Source organism: Anser cygnoides, chromosome 9, assembly GCF_040182565.1.
Source record: "Anser cygnoides isolate HZ-2024a breed goose chromosome 9, Taihu_goose_T2T_genome, whole genome shotgun sequence".
NCBI classification, from domain to species: domain Eukaryota; kingdom Metazoa; phylum Chordata; class Aves; order Anseriformes; family Anatidae; genus Anser; species Anser cygnoides.
This window is the reverse complement of record NC_089881.1, coordinates 10,012,140-10,028,860: the sequence shown is the minus strand read 5'-3', so window position 1 is coordinate 10,028,860 and position 16,721 is coordinate 10,012,140. Positions and strand designations below refer to the sequence as shown.

The 16,721-nt window shown below is 41.1% G+C and overlaps 1 protein-coding gene across 7 annotated transcripts in view; it reads right to left on the bottom strand.

Moving 5' to 3' along the window:
- The window catches only part of STAG1 (STAG1 cohesin complex component), a 185,976-nt gene that overhangs the window by 146,019 nt on the left and 23,236 nt on the right, over nt 1-16,721 (bottom strand). For 3 of the 7 annotated variants that reach the window (XM_067002102.1, XM_067002101.1, XM_067002104.1), the window contains exons 1-2: nt 6,000-6,081; nt 1,210-1,345 (exon numbers count right to left, since the gene is read on the bottom strand). In XM_067002102.1, coding sequence (XP_066858203.1) covers nt 1,210-1,238 — 29 coding nt within the window. In that variant the 5' untranslated portion in view covers nt 1,239-1,345; nt 6,000-6,081. Of the gene's footprint in view, nt 1-1,209; nt 1,346-5,999; nt 6,082-14,805; nt 14,891-16,721 lie in introns of those variants that run through there. The other 4 variants (XM_067002097.1, XM_067002098.1, XM_067002099.1 and 1 more) reach the window with 3 other exon arrangements.

The following is a 16,721-nucleotide window of genomic DNA, read 5'->3' as shown; positions in this document are numbered from 1 at the left end:
TCCATCCCAGTCATCCCCATTTTTAGCCACCTGCTCACCCACAGGAATTAACTTCTCCCAGAAAAAGGTTTTAAAGACATTGAAAATTAAGGCGATACTGTGCATGCTATTATTAAGGGCAGAGAAATAACTTTACAGTTGTCCAAACGTTCAGATTCTTACAGAAATTACAGAAAAGGACTTGAAAGTCTGGCACATCACTCAACAAAATCTCAGCTCTTTTACACTCTGTAATTGCCATTTTCATAGTTCATTCCTAACAAAGTATGGTTAACATTACAGAGTTGCCAGCCGCAAGGCAACAGTGCTGTGAGGAGAGGCCAGTTCTGTAATGGCCGCCCCATGGCTCTGCCAGCCAGCGAGGCCAGTGGCACCTCTGTGGGAGTGGGGTTCAAAAAGGGCAGCAAAGTGCAAACAGTAGGGGAAAAAGTGCTGTGACTCTAGGCCAGGGGCAAGGCACGAGGAGCGGCCGATACTCACCATCCAAAGCTGTTTTAACTGGCAGATTATTTTTCCCCAAGTTGAGTCTGGTTTGCCCATGTCACTACCTGCTAAGTGATCTCCCTCTCAATCTCTAGGCTTTGACATCTTTTCTCTGCATCCTAAGGGAAGGCTGAGGAGGAGTGTGAAAGCGCAGCTGGCAAAGGCCAACCCACCACACCAAATAAAGCTCAATTTTGCTCCTTTCTACAATTTCTTTCTCAGCTATGCAGCTCTCATGATCGACTGACACTCCATGCTCCCCAGCAGTTCACTTTATCCAGGTACAGTGACATTCCCATGCGTATAAGCCTCTCATTTCCCAACATGACTAACACACGCTAACACCACTTGCTCTCTCCAACTGCAGAAGCCAAAGACTTTTTCCACAATAAATACAGCTTATTGTAAGAAAGTACACAATTGGAATACGCAATTATGATCAATTATGACAAAAAAATCCTATTTTAAAAATCTTACAACATTCAGAAGCATAAAAGTAGCAAATATTTGCTTTTGCTTTTCACAAAGTACAATCTCCATGTAAAGAAACATCTTTTAAAGGAAGTGTTTATTTTTTCACATAGTTTTTCAGCATACAACACAGAAGACCTGGAACAGTCACATTAATCTGCTCTTCTCAAGCTGATGCTTTATCCTCATACTCAGCTTCCTACTCACTTCTATCTTTTGAAAGTTGAAAAATTCAAATACGTAAAGAATACTCACTGTAGTACTGGCAAATCTGAAGTAATCATTTTTGCAGCACTCTTGAAAAGTAAGAGCTACATAGAACTTCTTCTCAAAGTTATTATAAGACAACTACTTGTAAACCTCTTTCATGAAATGAATGTCAAAGCTCAGTCTGTAAAAAAAAAAAAGAGAAAAACGTGTTAGCTGCAGTTCCAAAATAGTTATACATTGAATAAAACACTATAAACAAAAATTTTGAATTCAACTTCGAAGCGTCATCACTATTAGACCACCTGAAATTTTGAATAAATGTCGCCAGGACACCTTAATGATATTCTTGCATTCAGTTTTTACAATTCTGCATAGGCAACTTTAGTTGGTTTTTTTATCTATTTTTTTTCTTTTTGATTACACAAAGTATTGTATTACCATGCACTTATTTACTGTAGCTAATGTAAAAATACAAATAGAACTCCGAGAAAGTTTAAATAAACATGAGAAACATACAAGCATAAGCAACCATAAGGCATGGGATAATAAAAATTTAAGGAATCTATTTTCTACTCACACAATAGACTAAACTTGAAAGAAAAAAGATTTGTTTCATGAGAAACAGTCCTTTTTAAAGTTTTGAATGAAGAAAAAGATGAAAAAGACCTGCACCAAAAAATGTACAAGTTTTGATTTAGGCACAACAACAAAACTGGTGAAAGACAGTGTTCCTGATAATATCCCCCTTAATGGAACTACACCTATCCAATCAGAATAGCAGGTTCACAGTTTTATGTGACTGAATTTCAGAGAAGATAATTCAGAAGCTGGAGAAGTGTCTAGCTGCAATAGGAAATATTTTAATCTGATGAAACCAAAGTTTTAAGTTTAAACAATAAATTAGACTGCATCCATGCTATCTCTAGACCCACTGGTAAAATCTCTACCTGGAAGACGGATCAAGGAGTTGACAGGTGTGCTAATCTTTGATGAAATAAAACATACAACTGCCATCCTATTTTTCCAGAAAATGCAAGTTCTGGAGAAACTAAAATAATTTGTTTCACCCCCCCTCCTCCTTTTACAGATCTTGTGGTAATATGAACAGTTACATGGAGCACTACAGTTGAATAATGGTAATTACCAAGAATTTATCCTGGCTGCTTTTTTTTTAAAAAAAAAAAACTGTATATTTTTAATCTCTATTATTTAAGTCCTTAATTTCTTCTCACCAGGCAGTCTTTTCTGTGCTCTAGCAGTTCTGCACAAGACAGAGCAGGAAAATCAAGCCAGAAAGAGGTAATGTGACTAGCACCAAACAATATCTAAATAAAACTGCACCAGTGTAAGCAAAACAGTACAACATGTATTATTTTCCATCCTACTATATATACACATCAGTTTTTATTTACCAAAAATTTAAGCGTACAATGTGAACAGACTTTTTTTGCCTCTGGTTATTACAGTTCCAATTAGACTCACAGATGCCTACAACTATTTCTGCCAGTACTTACTACTTCATGCTATCAACAGTTTTACATTACAGCTTACTTAAAGTATCTCGTCACCGTGACAGCACATCAGGTACACCGTGATGTATATGCGTTTTTGACTGGAAAAGTCAGTCCTTTTTAGTAATACCTTCCCTTTATTTAAAGCAGAAAAAATATATTTTTAGTATACACACACAAGCACACGTGCACTCATACACATACTTTTGCATATGCTAACTGGACTTCAGAGGATCTTGTTCTATCTGTCTTGGATCTTCAGTTTGTCTTTAATTCTAACAGGGTATTAGGCATCCAATTCAATCTCACAAAGAAGTTCAACAAAATTCACGTGCATTTCCTGTGCAATATTTTCACAGAATCACAGAATCATCTAGGTTGGAAGAGACCTCCAAGATCACCCAGTCCAACCTCTGACCTAACTCTAACAAGTCCCCCACTAAACCATATCACTAAGCTGTGCATCTAAACATCTTTTAAAGACCTCCAGGGATGGTGACTCAACCACCTCCCTGGGCAGCCCAGTCCAATGCCTAACAACCCTTTCGGTAAAGTTCTTCCTAACATCCAACCTAAATCTCCCCTGGCGCAACTTCAGCCCATTCCCCCTCATCCTGTCACCAGGCACGTGGGAGAACAGACCAACCCCCACCTCTCTACAGCCTCCTTTAAGGTAACTGTAGAGAGCGATAAGGTCGCCCCTGAGCCTCCTCTTCTCCAGGCTGAACAAGCCCAGCTCCCTCAGCCGCTCCTCGTAAGACTTGTTCTCCAGACCCCTCACCAGCTTCGTTGCCCTTCTCTGGACTCTCTCGAGCACCTCCATGTCCTTCTTGTAGCGAGGGGCCCAAAACTGAACACAGTACTCGAGGTGCGGCCTCGCCAGAGCCGAGTACAGGGGGACAATCACCTCCCTAGCCCTGCTGGCCACGCTGCTTCTTATGCAAGCCAGGATGCTGTTGGCCTTCTTGGCCACCTGAGCACACTGCTGGCTCATATTCAGCTGCCTATCAACCAGTACTCCCAGGTCCTTCTCTGCCAGGCAGCTTTCCAACCACTCATCTCCCAGCCTGTAGCGCTGCTTGGGGTTGTTACGCCCCAGATGCAGGACCCGGCACTTGGCCTTGTTGAACTTCATGCAGTTGACCTCAGCCCATCGCTCCAGCCTATCCAGATCCTCCTGCAGAGCCTTCCTGCCCTCGAGCAGATCGACACATGCACCTAACTTGGTGTCATCTGCAAACTTACTGAGGGTGCACTCGATCCCCTCATCCAGGTCATCGATAAAGATATTAAAGAGGACCGGCCCCAGCACTGAGCCCTGGGGGACTCCACTAGTAACCGGCCTCCAACTGGATTTGGCTCCATTCACCACAACTCTTTGGGCCCGGCCATCCAGCCAGTTTCTAACCCAACAAAGCGTGCGCCAGTCCAAGCCCCGAGCAGCCAGTTTCTTGAGGAGAATGTTGTGGGAAACGGTGTCACATTTTACACAGACATATAATGCATTCTGGGCAACTGTTATGTGGATTATGTGGAGGGTTTTTTGTTGTTCTTTTTGTTGTTAAGTTTTCCTTTTCAACCTAGTTATCACCCTCAACAACTGTTGTGCTTTACATGCTCAGACAGTAACTAGAAGTGCTTTCAACACATGAGGGAAAGTGTACTTGCTCAGATATAGCTTACTCGAAAAGCACAATCCTGGCCTAAATTAAGGGTATAAAAAGCCCCAAGGAGAAGAGGTGAGCTCTTTCACTCAGAACCAACTGAAGAACCGAGAAAGCTGGACCCACAGCCTCAACACAGTGCAAACGGAAGACAAGCTGACATCAAGGCAACTGCAAGGTCCTCTGGTATTTTCTCGAAGTCTTTATGCTGAACAGGAAAAAAAAAGATCATCTATATGTCATAGATCCAGACTTGGACATCTAGAAAACGATGAAGTTGCCCTTCTAACATCTTTTGTTTGAATAAAGGCAAGTTTTAAAGGCAGTTAACAAGTGTTAAGCCAAAGACTGCTAAATACAAGAACTGTCAGTGCTGAAAAGCTGAGAAAGGAATGGCTCAGAGCCAGAAGCTCAAACCAAGGAGTCATCACAATCCTGCCCATTTCATGGGACTGATCAGAAGTGGAGTCTGACACTGCATGGAATACCACCACCCCATTACACAGTCTGAGTCAGCTGTATCCTTCATCTCTATCCAATACAGTTGTGCTGGCTGTTGTTCTGGATGTTAAGTCTTTCTTCCTCAGCTGAAGCTTGGAAACCCTTACAGTTGGCTTTACAACTTAATGCAACGACAAAGCTCCTCTAACATCAAAGAAACACTACCACTTGTTTCCAAAATTCAGTTTTTAATTATCACCCATGCTGCTTCAGGTTGGTTTGGAAATAAAATTTAAGTTACTATAATGGCTAATGAAAAGCTGTATGTGTTTGGAACAGAGTTCTCAATTTAGTCTTGCAATTAAAATTCAACACTTGTGAAAAAATCCTTGATCGTTATAGAATATACAATTGTGTTTTCTCTGGTTTTAATAAAAGAAACACCTGCTTCTAAAAGATGACGTTCTTATGAACTTGTCAAACTCTCCCCCTTTCTGTCTTATTCAGTCATATAAAGCCATTTATACAAACTCTTGAAAGCTTGAAACAGATTCCTGTTTTGTCACCTTTTTCCTATCACATTGCGGAAGGAAGAAGAGGAGGAGAAGAGTAGGGGAGGAACACATCAAACTTTTGCTTTTGGGGTTATTTAAACTATCACAAACATGACACAGTTAAACAAGTCCTAATAAATTGCAGCCAACTGCTTCTATTTGAGGCATTTTTCAAGATGCGATGCTTTCTCTCAATCCTATTTTTAATCATCTTAGCATGTTTGCAGCTTTTTAAACCTGCACATCTGGATTCTAAGATGACATCAATTTATGTTGGCATAGCTAAAAATGACCAATAAAAGGGTATGAAGCAGAGAGTAGAAGAGACCATTCAGCTGAAGCATACATTGGGGAAACAAGTAAACTATCCCCTTTTTCACTTCTGTTTTTTTCAATATATGTACAATAACCAAAGCTGAAACAACGACCATTACATAGAACTGCTTCTTTGAAAAAAATAAAACCACCTTTTCCTGTAAGTTATTATTTTTATGCTAATTTTTCTTCAATATGTATTTCATAATGAGCTTAGCTTTAAGAAAAGCTTTGCAATTTTACAAGTCTGACACATGCATTCTGCAAACATTTGCTCTAGGTCCTTCTAACATGAAAAGCTACCCCCCCCCCCCCCAAAGGTCTTTAGATTATTTGCCCCTGACACGAACCTGAAAGCAGATAGATTTGATTGTTGCTTGGAGCAAGTTCGACTGACCTATGTACCTACATGTCATACACCTGAAACCAAAACTTGAAACAAAAACACAAACAAGAAATTACTAAATGTAGTAATGAGTTACATCATTATTTATTACATTGCCTAGAAGATACGCAAAATAAAAGACAGCCAGTATTTGACTGACTCCATTTTTCAAAACCCTTTCCTTTGTTGACCAAGTGACTGCGTCCCAGCCAAGCACAAAATATATCCAAACTCTTTCTAACGGAGCAGTACCTTCTACTATTGAATTGGTAATGCCTCCACACCATAACTTCATTTTCTATTTAAAATGACTTTGCTTTCTCTCTCGATACTTCTTGTTACATCTCTTCTTGGAGGTTTAAAATTGATAAAGCAGAACCCTTCTCCATGCCATTAAGGTCTAAAGGAAACTCAACAGCTCCAAAGTTCTTGCTTGTGCAGATGAGAAGCTATAATACACAATGGCGAGCCATGATACAGCACCATAAAAGAAGACCTATAAAACTCAAGTTTTTCATATTCAGAGACAAGATTTGTCCCCTCAGTAATCCCACCCAACAGCAGCATTTGACAGCTAGTAAAAGGCCTGCATCAGCAGCAAATGACAATCCTGTTAGAAGGTAGCATGCTGCACACTGAAGCAGAACTCCAAAAGCTTTGATCAACAAGGTGAGAGAGCAAAGAGGATCTTGCAAGCAGGCAGATAGATTCTAGCCTTTTATTGCTTCATCCAGCCCCATGCATGGCCTTGAGCACACCGCTTAAATCCTTCCTGCTCAGCTATCCCATCTGCAAAGTGACAATATTTAGGAATTGGAAGTGTAAATTCTAAATCCCGAGGAACTAAAAAAAAAAGTTGACAAGAACTAACCCAATGCATTTCTAAAAGCATAAGCTTGATTTCTGCTGCAGGTTTGGAACTTCAATTTGTTAACCCTGCAGCCACGTAAGCTGAAAGCAAAACTAAATGACCTCTTTCACAGCCCTGACTTTGAAAATTAGTATTATAATTTAAAGCCAAACAACATAATGCTTATTTAGCTTACCTTTAAGAATATTTCATTGAAGTTTGTTTGTTTGTTTTTACACAAAAACTGTGTTTCACTTTAAGTACTTTCTAAAATGTGTATGCCAAAGACCAAAAGTCTAAGTGATAGAAAAACACCAAGCACCAGCAAGTTCTTTCAGTATTCAAAGCACACAGCAAGCTCAGCTGACGTGTGGTCTGCAACCTTCTGAAACGGTTTTCCCAAAACAAGACCTGGGGGTTCTGGTGGACCGCAACTCGAACGCAAAACAGCAATGTGCCCTTGCTGCAAAGGCCGACAGCATCTCCTGGGCTGCACTGTGCCGAGCACTGCCAGCACGTCATGGGTGGTGATCCTTCTGCTCCACCCAGAGCCAGGGAGACCCACGCGCAGCCCCACATCCAGCACTGTGCTCTCCAGTACAACAGAGACAGGGACATTTGGTTTTGCACTAAAGGAACAGCTTTGAAGAGCGTAGCATACAGTTTGGTTATAGGTCTTTCAGGAGGGCAACATCAGAACACCAAGTTGAAGGTAGATAATTTGTTTTTCCTTGGATAACTTCAATAGGAAATTAATGAATAAAATGAAAAAATGGAAGTGGGCTCAAAAAGCTAATGGACAGCTGAGAGAAGTGAAGCCAAAAACAACACAAAATTAAAGTGTTTAGTAGATGTCCATTACCATTGACTAAGATTTCTTACTCCCCCTTCCTTCTTTAAAGACATTTCCAGATGTGTTACACATAAATGCGGGAACAAAAATAATCTAGTGGCAACCCCTAGCTGTCCATTTAACTTTGCTTTCAATTTCCGTTGTCTCCTCAGTTTATCTACAGTTTCACCAACGTGTAGAACTGACTCTAAACAACGTGCAGAACAGCTGCTGCTGCTTCCTCTCACCAAATTCTTTTAGCCTGGAGATGTCCTGCCCAGCCAGCCAGAAATATCATCTCAAGTCTCGCTTTCTACCATGCAATATTACTCCACACACTCCACAATTACAAATGCAAGACCTCACACTGAAAGGTTACGCAAATCACTTCTTGCAGAGCTGGGAAAAAAATTCTTAAATGACAAAAATCTCCAAGCATTAAGTTATACTATCACATTTCTATACTTAGTTTTCTGTTTCAAAAAACATGTGAACTGTCAAAACCAATCCATTTCTCTGTATCTTCTGCTACTATTTCCAAAAAGTATAAGCTAATTCCTGTACTGAGGCACTGATGCTGCCAACTTTGCCCAGGAAAGCTGATACAATCTTTTAGCCACAGTTTTTAACAGTGTAGTTCATTCCAAAGACACACATCATTCAATTTTGTTTCATCATGTCCAGTGTTTATATTTCAATGGTCTTCAGTTATCATGTACTGCTTTCTTATAACACCTAGGAGGGCTAATACTAAAGAAATTAATCATTTGCCCCAAAGCAGATGATTGCCTGGAAGAGACAGCTTTCTCAAGAACAGAAATCTTTTTCATTTTCTAGATTGTTTCAAAATCAAAGTAGTTTTGACAGACTTGAACATATGAAACAGGCTTGCTTTTCTTTTGTTATTCTTACAAACTCTTAGCCATAACTGCTCCTTGCTCTGTGGACACCCAGCAAGACACTTGACCTGATTTTCTGCAGCACTGAGCATTCACAACTGTGACCGAGATCACCAGGGGCTCCAGGCACACCATCACTCATAAGCAAATAATTATGGTCTGATTGCTCAAGACTAAGAGTTATGGCACTGACTTCTAATCTGGATTAGAATCTGGCCAAAATCTGGATTATTAGTCTAAACTAATAGTTTTCCCTTTTCCATTCATTACGATTAGTTACCTACCAGCCTCCTCCCTACCTGCTTTGAACATAAAATACATGTAATAAAAAAAAAGGCTCTAAAAAGTTAGGTTCTACTGTCCTGAGACTGTGAGCATAAATAGACGAATCCTTGAAGTCTTCTGCTTCTCTGCACCTGTATTTCCAAGACTCAGAAGAAGCCTTGATAAGATCAACTCAGTCATGTTTTTTTAAGGAGATGCAAGGGCACTGAAGTCACAAAAAAAAAAAACACACAACAACCACTGGATACATTTCAAGTAAAGAGATCTTTCCTAGCACACAGAAGTGAAACAGGAGTCATCCTCTACACAAACGACTGAGCAATGAGAACCCAAAAATTGACTGAATGATGATATGGAGAGCATAAATGTTCAATATAGCCTCGGTTAAGGTTTCAGAAAATAGTTATCATGACATGAAATGCTTCTCTCCAAAAAGGGCCACCCTGCTCATTTGGTTCCTTAGCTGACTAAAGCAGCATTAAAGCTTTCAGGTTTTCATATGGTTAGTTTCAGTGAGCCAAGCCAGGGCTGCAGGAGGCACAAAACCACCTGTGCAAAGGAAGACAATGGGAGGGGAAAGCTGGGAGCAGATGAGATTGAAGGAGGACAACTACTTTTTCAGCATGTTTTTTATCCTCAACAAAATCTGTATGTGGCAATAATTAAAATTAAATCCAGTGATTAAATTCACACTCAAGCACTTCACTGAATGAGTGCTTATTCCTGCAAAATAATCCCCATCTTGGGGAGGGCACAGGTCCCTCATGTAGTCACACTTAGACACAAAGGATTGGGATTTTCATCTCCGAACAGCACAATGGGCCAAGACTGTAGACAGGCTACAGGCACACCAGAAGCAGTGTTAATAGATTTTTATGCTACCTTAGAAGAGTGTTTATTCATCTGTAATTTTTCTATGCAGTGGACATCTGGTGTTCTATTATGCATTGCATCTGGAAAATTGCCAACAATAAAACCAATTTTCATGAAAAAAAAAAAAGAAGCAAAGCCTGACACACAGAACAGTAGAGGAAAAGAGAAAACTCAAAATGATTCAGGCTTTTGCTCTTTGAGCATTTGTTTCTTTGTTTTTATTTATCCCCCCCCCCAAAGGACTAATGAGAAAAGCCTAGTGAAATTGAAAAACAATCTGTCCAGATTACCAAAGAACACAAGCATTTTGAAGTCACATATAAACAGAAAACTCTGGGAAGTGACTGATTTTGGCACTTGCATGATCTTTAGGGGGGTGCACACAAATGCTCAAGAAAAGTAAGGTCAATAAAATGATAACCTCCCCTAAATTCACATAGCTGCTAACAGAAAGAGCATCAGAGTACCTAAACTACAAACACCTGAACTTCCTAAGAAGACTCTGTGAAAACTGAACAAGCCAAAAAGCATAGCAGAGGTAGATAAGATAAAATTGGCCAATAAAACTATAAAAACCATCTTCCAATTACAGAATCAAACCTTATCTCCCAATCCCAACCATTTCCTGAGAAACCATGACCTCAGCCACGTTTCTATCAGACCGTTCTTTGGACCCCCCCAGCTGATGCCACGAGGCCCACCGCCACCGGGAGCCCATACAGGCTGCAAGGCACCAAGAACCGCAGCAGCTGCTGCGAGAGCACCTAGTGCTGCTCATTTGCTGATCTAAAGAGAACTTTCCCCAAAGCCACCGCTACACGACACGATATCAACATTTTGAATGAGCTGAACAAACATCACCGAACCATGCTCCAACAGCCACTGCCTCAGGTCGTATCCTTGGTTTTTACAAGTGGCACACAGCTTATGACTTATACCAGTATACAGTTAAAACCTCTACTGGAAAAGCATACCTTCAAACACTCTCCTTTCATCTCCCAGTCTCCAAACAACCTGGCTGTCACACACCTGTGAGCAGAAGCACATTTTCCATGGACACAGGTAACCATGTTGGAGCTAAAAATAAGAAAACCAACCCGCGAACACGTTTCCCCAGTGACCACAATAGATGTTTTGGACTGCGATCAAAATGCAAACCCAAACCCACAGATCTCACAGAAGCATATTCCAGGCTAATGTAAGTCACCAAAGCCTGAAGATGACTTGCCCAAAGCTACACCGTTGAAACCAGCAGCACTAGCAGCATCAACTCAATAACTATTTACCAGCAGAACACTTTTCACAGGGCAAAACTACTCCAATTAAGTTCTTGCTCATGATCCTAAGCATTACTGAAACAAGTCTGGAAATTAAAAATTGACAATCATTTACAATAATTGACTCAAAAGTGAACGTGGCTTTATTACCCATTAGTTTCCTCCATCCCCACGGTTATGCTATGTCCACATTCAATGGTGAAGGTAACTTGTCTCTCTGCCCCACAGGAAATAACTTTAATGTTCTCCCCCCACTGCAACAGACCTCACAGCAATTGCTTCCCACCTGCACCGAGGGTTGTGATCTCACTTCACACTGAAGGTGTTTGATACAGAATTGTGTCTCCTATTTCACAGCACTATCATCTGACCTCCAAATACTTCACCCGCACCTACAAGCCTTCTGACTTGGATTCCAACACAAGGGCACTCTGGAGGAAAAGAGAGGAATGTAGGGATTCAAGACATTACAGATATGATAAAAGGGGTTGCTACCCACCCGTGTTCCCTAATGACCACTCCGACACACCAGGTGTAGGAAATTGATGCAATGATAACAGTGAATACAAGAGAAGTTATTGTCAAGTACTACACAAAATTGGAAATAGTTCTGCAGTACTCCAAAGTGGAAATATCACTAGGGAAAAGACAAATTAGCACCTGGGGACAACATTTATTTTAGCTTAGTAAACAATCCTGAAGAAAAGCTTCTGTCATGCAGCGATGAAATGAATCTCAGTCAGTCAAGAGCCCCAGGAAGAATCAGTAGGGGGTGAAACTGCCTATTCTTTGCTGCTTAAAAATGTCTTCCACACAGCAATAAATCCAGTAAAGGGAAACTTGCTTGGGAAATTACGTTTGCAAAGACTGCCTCTTTCACTGTTCAGTCATTGGCCCAGATATAGGAATGATGACTGCAGGGATGGCAGAAGATAATCGTACTATGTGAAACCAGCTGAGAGCCCAGCTCCAGACCGTCCAAACTAAAACCAGACAAGCTTTATGTGAAATACGGAGGAGGCAGCAAGGACGGAGAAGTCAACATGCAAGCCAGACAAGCAGCTGATCCAGTCTGTCTTCCTAAGGACTCCACACATACCCAGGCTGTTTGCGCTCTGTCTCTCGATAAACGTGCTGGCAAACCCAAAGACATCTGGCACAAGGACAGGTACCCCCGAGCTGGTTTCCGTAAGGAAGCACTGGCTGAGCCTCGTGCTCCTGTGGAGGTGCGAGCTGCAGCGCAGAGCCACCTGCGTGTCCTGCTCGGCCCAAGGCAAGGCACGCAAAGCCGAAGGTGCAGCAGCGCACGATGCTACAGCAGAGGCATTACGCACAAGGTGGGAAGCCTTCAAGGACATGGGGAAGGCCGTGAATTCACTGCAGTAAGAAATATAACAGGGTGGCCAAAACAGGCTTTGCTAATTCCACCGACCATAGAACAACAACACGTTTCTCACCTTCTTCCTCTCTGCCTGTATTGAAGATTGCTTTTCCTCCTGAGTCAGTACAAACACGTTTATTTGAACATGTGACAAGAACTCAAGCTCTGAAACTGTCACCAATTTACTTGGATATTCAGACTGTATTTGCAAACTTTTTTTACTGCATTTTGCACTGCTGAAGGAAATATGGGAACACCTGTTTTTTATTTCTGAAGTTACTTAGAAAAGCAGATGACAAACTGCAAAGTGTGGCTGAGCACACATCGCTTATTTTTGTGCTGTTGTCCTGTGAGCTTTGAAGACAAGTCCAATGTGCCGTCTCCCAGTAACACCGACAGCAGTCCATCCTCCTGGAGAAGGAAGAATATTTTTTGACCTAGAAGGTACACACCAAAACAATTTGTTGGACCAACACAGCTATTGGGCTTAGTGAAATGACTTGCTTAGTCAAAACAGGCCACTTAAAGAGAGACAGAAGAAAGAAGAGATCCTGCCTCATCTTTCATCAGATGAAAGCTGCTCCGTGGTGTTGGCAGTGAAGCCATCAAGGTTGCAGTATGAACTGGTACAGTGCTCTACTTTGCTGAAGATGCCTAAACAAAGAGGAAGCCTTGCGGTACTAGAAAGCTGGAACAGGGGGCTTTTTTTGGCAACCCAAACAGCAAGCTTTTCCCCCTCCATCAGGGAGGGAAGAATCCCTATCCTGATCTCTAAAGATTATTAAATTACACTGTGAACTGAGATGGGAAACAAAGGATTAACTTCCCCTCAGCTAGAAATAGAGCAGCTGCAGTGAGTTGCCTTACAGAAAACAGGCTAACGTGAGATCAGGAACAGACACAAGCTGTGCTGCACAAACCAACACCTCCGAGGACCCAGAACAGGGAGCAAGAGCAGCCCAAAATCCTGAGGCTATCCTGATACAAACCGAACTTGTTAAAAAAAAATGTAAAGGTACGGGGTGCCTAGGGGTATCTGGTTGGTTTCAGAGTCTGCAGGAAGTCACAACTTTATTCTGGGGAAGAGAATAACGACAGGGTTAAGGTCAGCATTCAGAGTACGGATGGCACAAAATATCTGTTCCTCACAGAGCTCTGCTTAATTATAACGAAGGTCTGCAACAGGCCTGCTGATACCAAGCCTTCTGCTTACAAAGCTCCTCCCAGTCAATGAGAGACTAAGGAGAGAAGCAACGGATGAGGGGAAAAAATTCCAGCCTAGAAGAGAATCATCCTCCCTCTATCATCAAGTAGAAGACACTGCAAATGAAAAAAGCTCTCTAAGCACTGCTGGTGAAACTGAGTGAAATATAACAGAAGCCCTGGATGAGACAAACTGCCATCACCAGCAGCTCGGGGCCTCCAGTGAAAGAGGAAATTCCAGCAGTTGATCCACCCAAGAGGTTATTTTCCCCTGGAAGACTTCTTGGCTTTTGTTTTCGCAGAGAAGGGATCAGAGCATGCAGTTTTACATGTTGCAGACACTTTCTTCTGCACTTCGGAAAGTTAGGAAATAAATTTTCAGCATCTTTTACACCGCTACACAAAGTGAAAATACATACTGTAATTGGCATTTGAAGCTGTCAGGCTGTGAGAGCAAGAGCAGGAATATTTTGAACCATTTCCTTAAACAGATTTTCAACTCCCATGAGGTAAGAACAAGTTCTACCCAAAAGCTCTAACCCCAGGAGTTAAATAAGGGAATGCTTCCTCTGGGAACAATTCTTATAGAAGATACGAAGAGGATAAGCTTTCCTTTTCTCTTGTACCTGTTCCTTGTACCCATTTCCCTACAAAACATCCAAACAAATTTAAACATTAGTCTCTTAGCATTGCCTTCACCCCTGAGGCAAAAGTTAGAGCAAGCTTTTCCAGAGTACACAGTATCCACAATGAGGATACTTAATAAAGCATTCAACAATCATTTAAATGATACAAAAGTACCAAGGAAGATTTTTTTCAGGGATTAAATCAACACTTTGCACTTCCAGCGAATCAAGTTCTCAAAACACAGAGAACGTGGTTACACATCAGTAGTAAAATACATGGAGCAAAGATTTTCTTTGTCACTAGTCTTGGGATGAGGTTTCATACAACAGTTGCACCCAGCTGATGGGTTGCTGCTGTCCAGAAACACAGTCCCTGCTCCTTCCTCCTCCTGACCTCATGTTCCTGCTTCTGCCCTTACAACAACCTCGACACTGGTCTGACTCGTGGTGCACCAGTGAATGGAGAGACAGGAGACACTGGGGAAAAAAAAAAAAAAAGGTGGCAGTCAGCCCAGTCCCTGCGGCCCTCTCCCTCCGCTCCTTACCATCATCTCTCACTGCTGTCCAGAGAGCAGACCAATTCTACCTTACTGGTTCAATTGTAAATGAAGTGTGAGTTGTTGGTTTCTTCTGGAAAAGAACAGAGTCAATGCATAACAAAATCCAAATTGTTATATATGTTTCTTTTTAATCAGCTCTATAATTTGACAAAATTATGGTGGATTACAGTATCATAGAACACTTGCTACACTTGACATTGTTTTTGTTTATCATTTCTAGAATGTGTTACATGAAATCATAAGTTTTAAGATATTAATCTTAAGGCACTGTTAATTTGAGACTGGAAATAATACCCTGCCTATTACTTGACCTCTCTAAAAGATACATGAATGATCTCTACTTAAAGCAGTACATTGCTATTACAAAACAAAACACCAAAAACAGAAGAGACCCTATTAGAGACCTATTTCAAAGAAAAATACAAATGCAAGAAAACATGTATTTGTGCAATATTATTAGTTAAGTTTCAGAGCAAACTAAAACCATAGGTCAGCAAGGAATCTCATCTTTGGCCCCTCTGAAAAGCCCCGCAGTCACTACCGTGCACACCGACCTGAACTGCAGCTCCTGTGGCTGTACCGACATTTGGCTTTCCGCCCATTTACACAATCCAGGCAATCATCTAGCAATTTCTAAACTTGTTTCCAAGTCGTTCGTGTCTGGATCAGCACCCTAAACCACCTCAGCCCCTGTTCACATGCGCGCAGGGCCAGCGCTAAGAAGGCGATGGAGCGGCCGCGTGGCCAGGCGGAATGGGACCACCAGGGCACATAGATGGGCCGCACTGCTATGGAAATGCAGGTACCTTGCTGAAATGTCTTCCAGATGAGGAAAAAAATGCTTTTTTTCCAAAATTTTCATTGTATAATGCAGCTCTTTGTCTTTAAGAATAGATCCTTATGCTCAGTAAATACCAGGTATTGCTGTCTGATAATTGAACATATACTCCTTTCCTAAACAAACTTCAAAGATGCCAAAAGAAAAGCAGAATGAGATTAAGGCAATTTGGTCTTACAATCTTTGCATAAATAGAAATAAGCATCTAATTATGGCAGATGATAGCCAATTTCTCGCCAATTCACAAAATATCCTAACTAAGCATTTTTCCCCACAAGATGATCTTACCCTGTTTTGGAGGGGAGTGAACAGGGAGGGGGGAAGGGCTACCTTCTTCCTCATTCTTACATTTCTCATTTTTCTATCTGTATTAGTCTGCATTAACAGCCAAATCATACGCACACACTCACACAACACTGCCAGTGACCTACTAGAAAGTTGCTATAGCAACGACTGCTTTCAGAAATACATGTTGTGCATTTTAAGTGCCATCATAGTGTAACTCATCTGTCAATTAATAACCAGGGCTCAGGATAACACATAAGATACACCAAAAAAATACAGAAAAAAAAACAAAAATAGTATAGCTTTATGTCTATGAAATGAAATAGCTGGAAACCCTTTACAGGTTTAGACTCACTACCAAAAAAACTGATGACATATTTAGCAGCAAGATGCAATTCCTGCATTTCTATGTATGGGAACAAAATTCATTAACTATGGAAAAAACACTGCAATCATAAGGGGGGAATCATTCATGTATCATTAAATGGTTTAAGCCACTTGTAAAATCAAAATGCAGGAACATACACAAAGTAATTGGAGGTTTTTTTTTTTAGGGTAAAAAGCCTGAAATAAGAAAAAACATGGTACTTCAAAATATATCGATTAAAGCAAAAATCAAGTATGCAGTTTCAAGGTCACTGGACTTCAAAAAATCACCCAGTAAAGTCTTTCTTAATTAACACTCAGGCTAAGTGAATAATACCGACTTTCCCTGGACCTGGATATCTATCATTTTTTGGTTGGATGTCTTTTGTCTTACTGCGTGATAGCTATGATG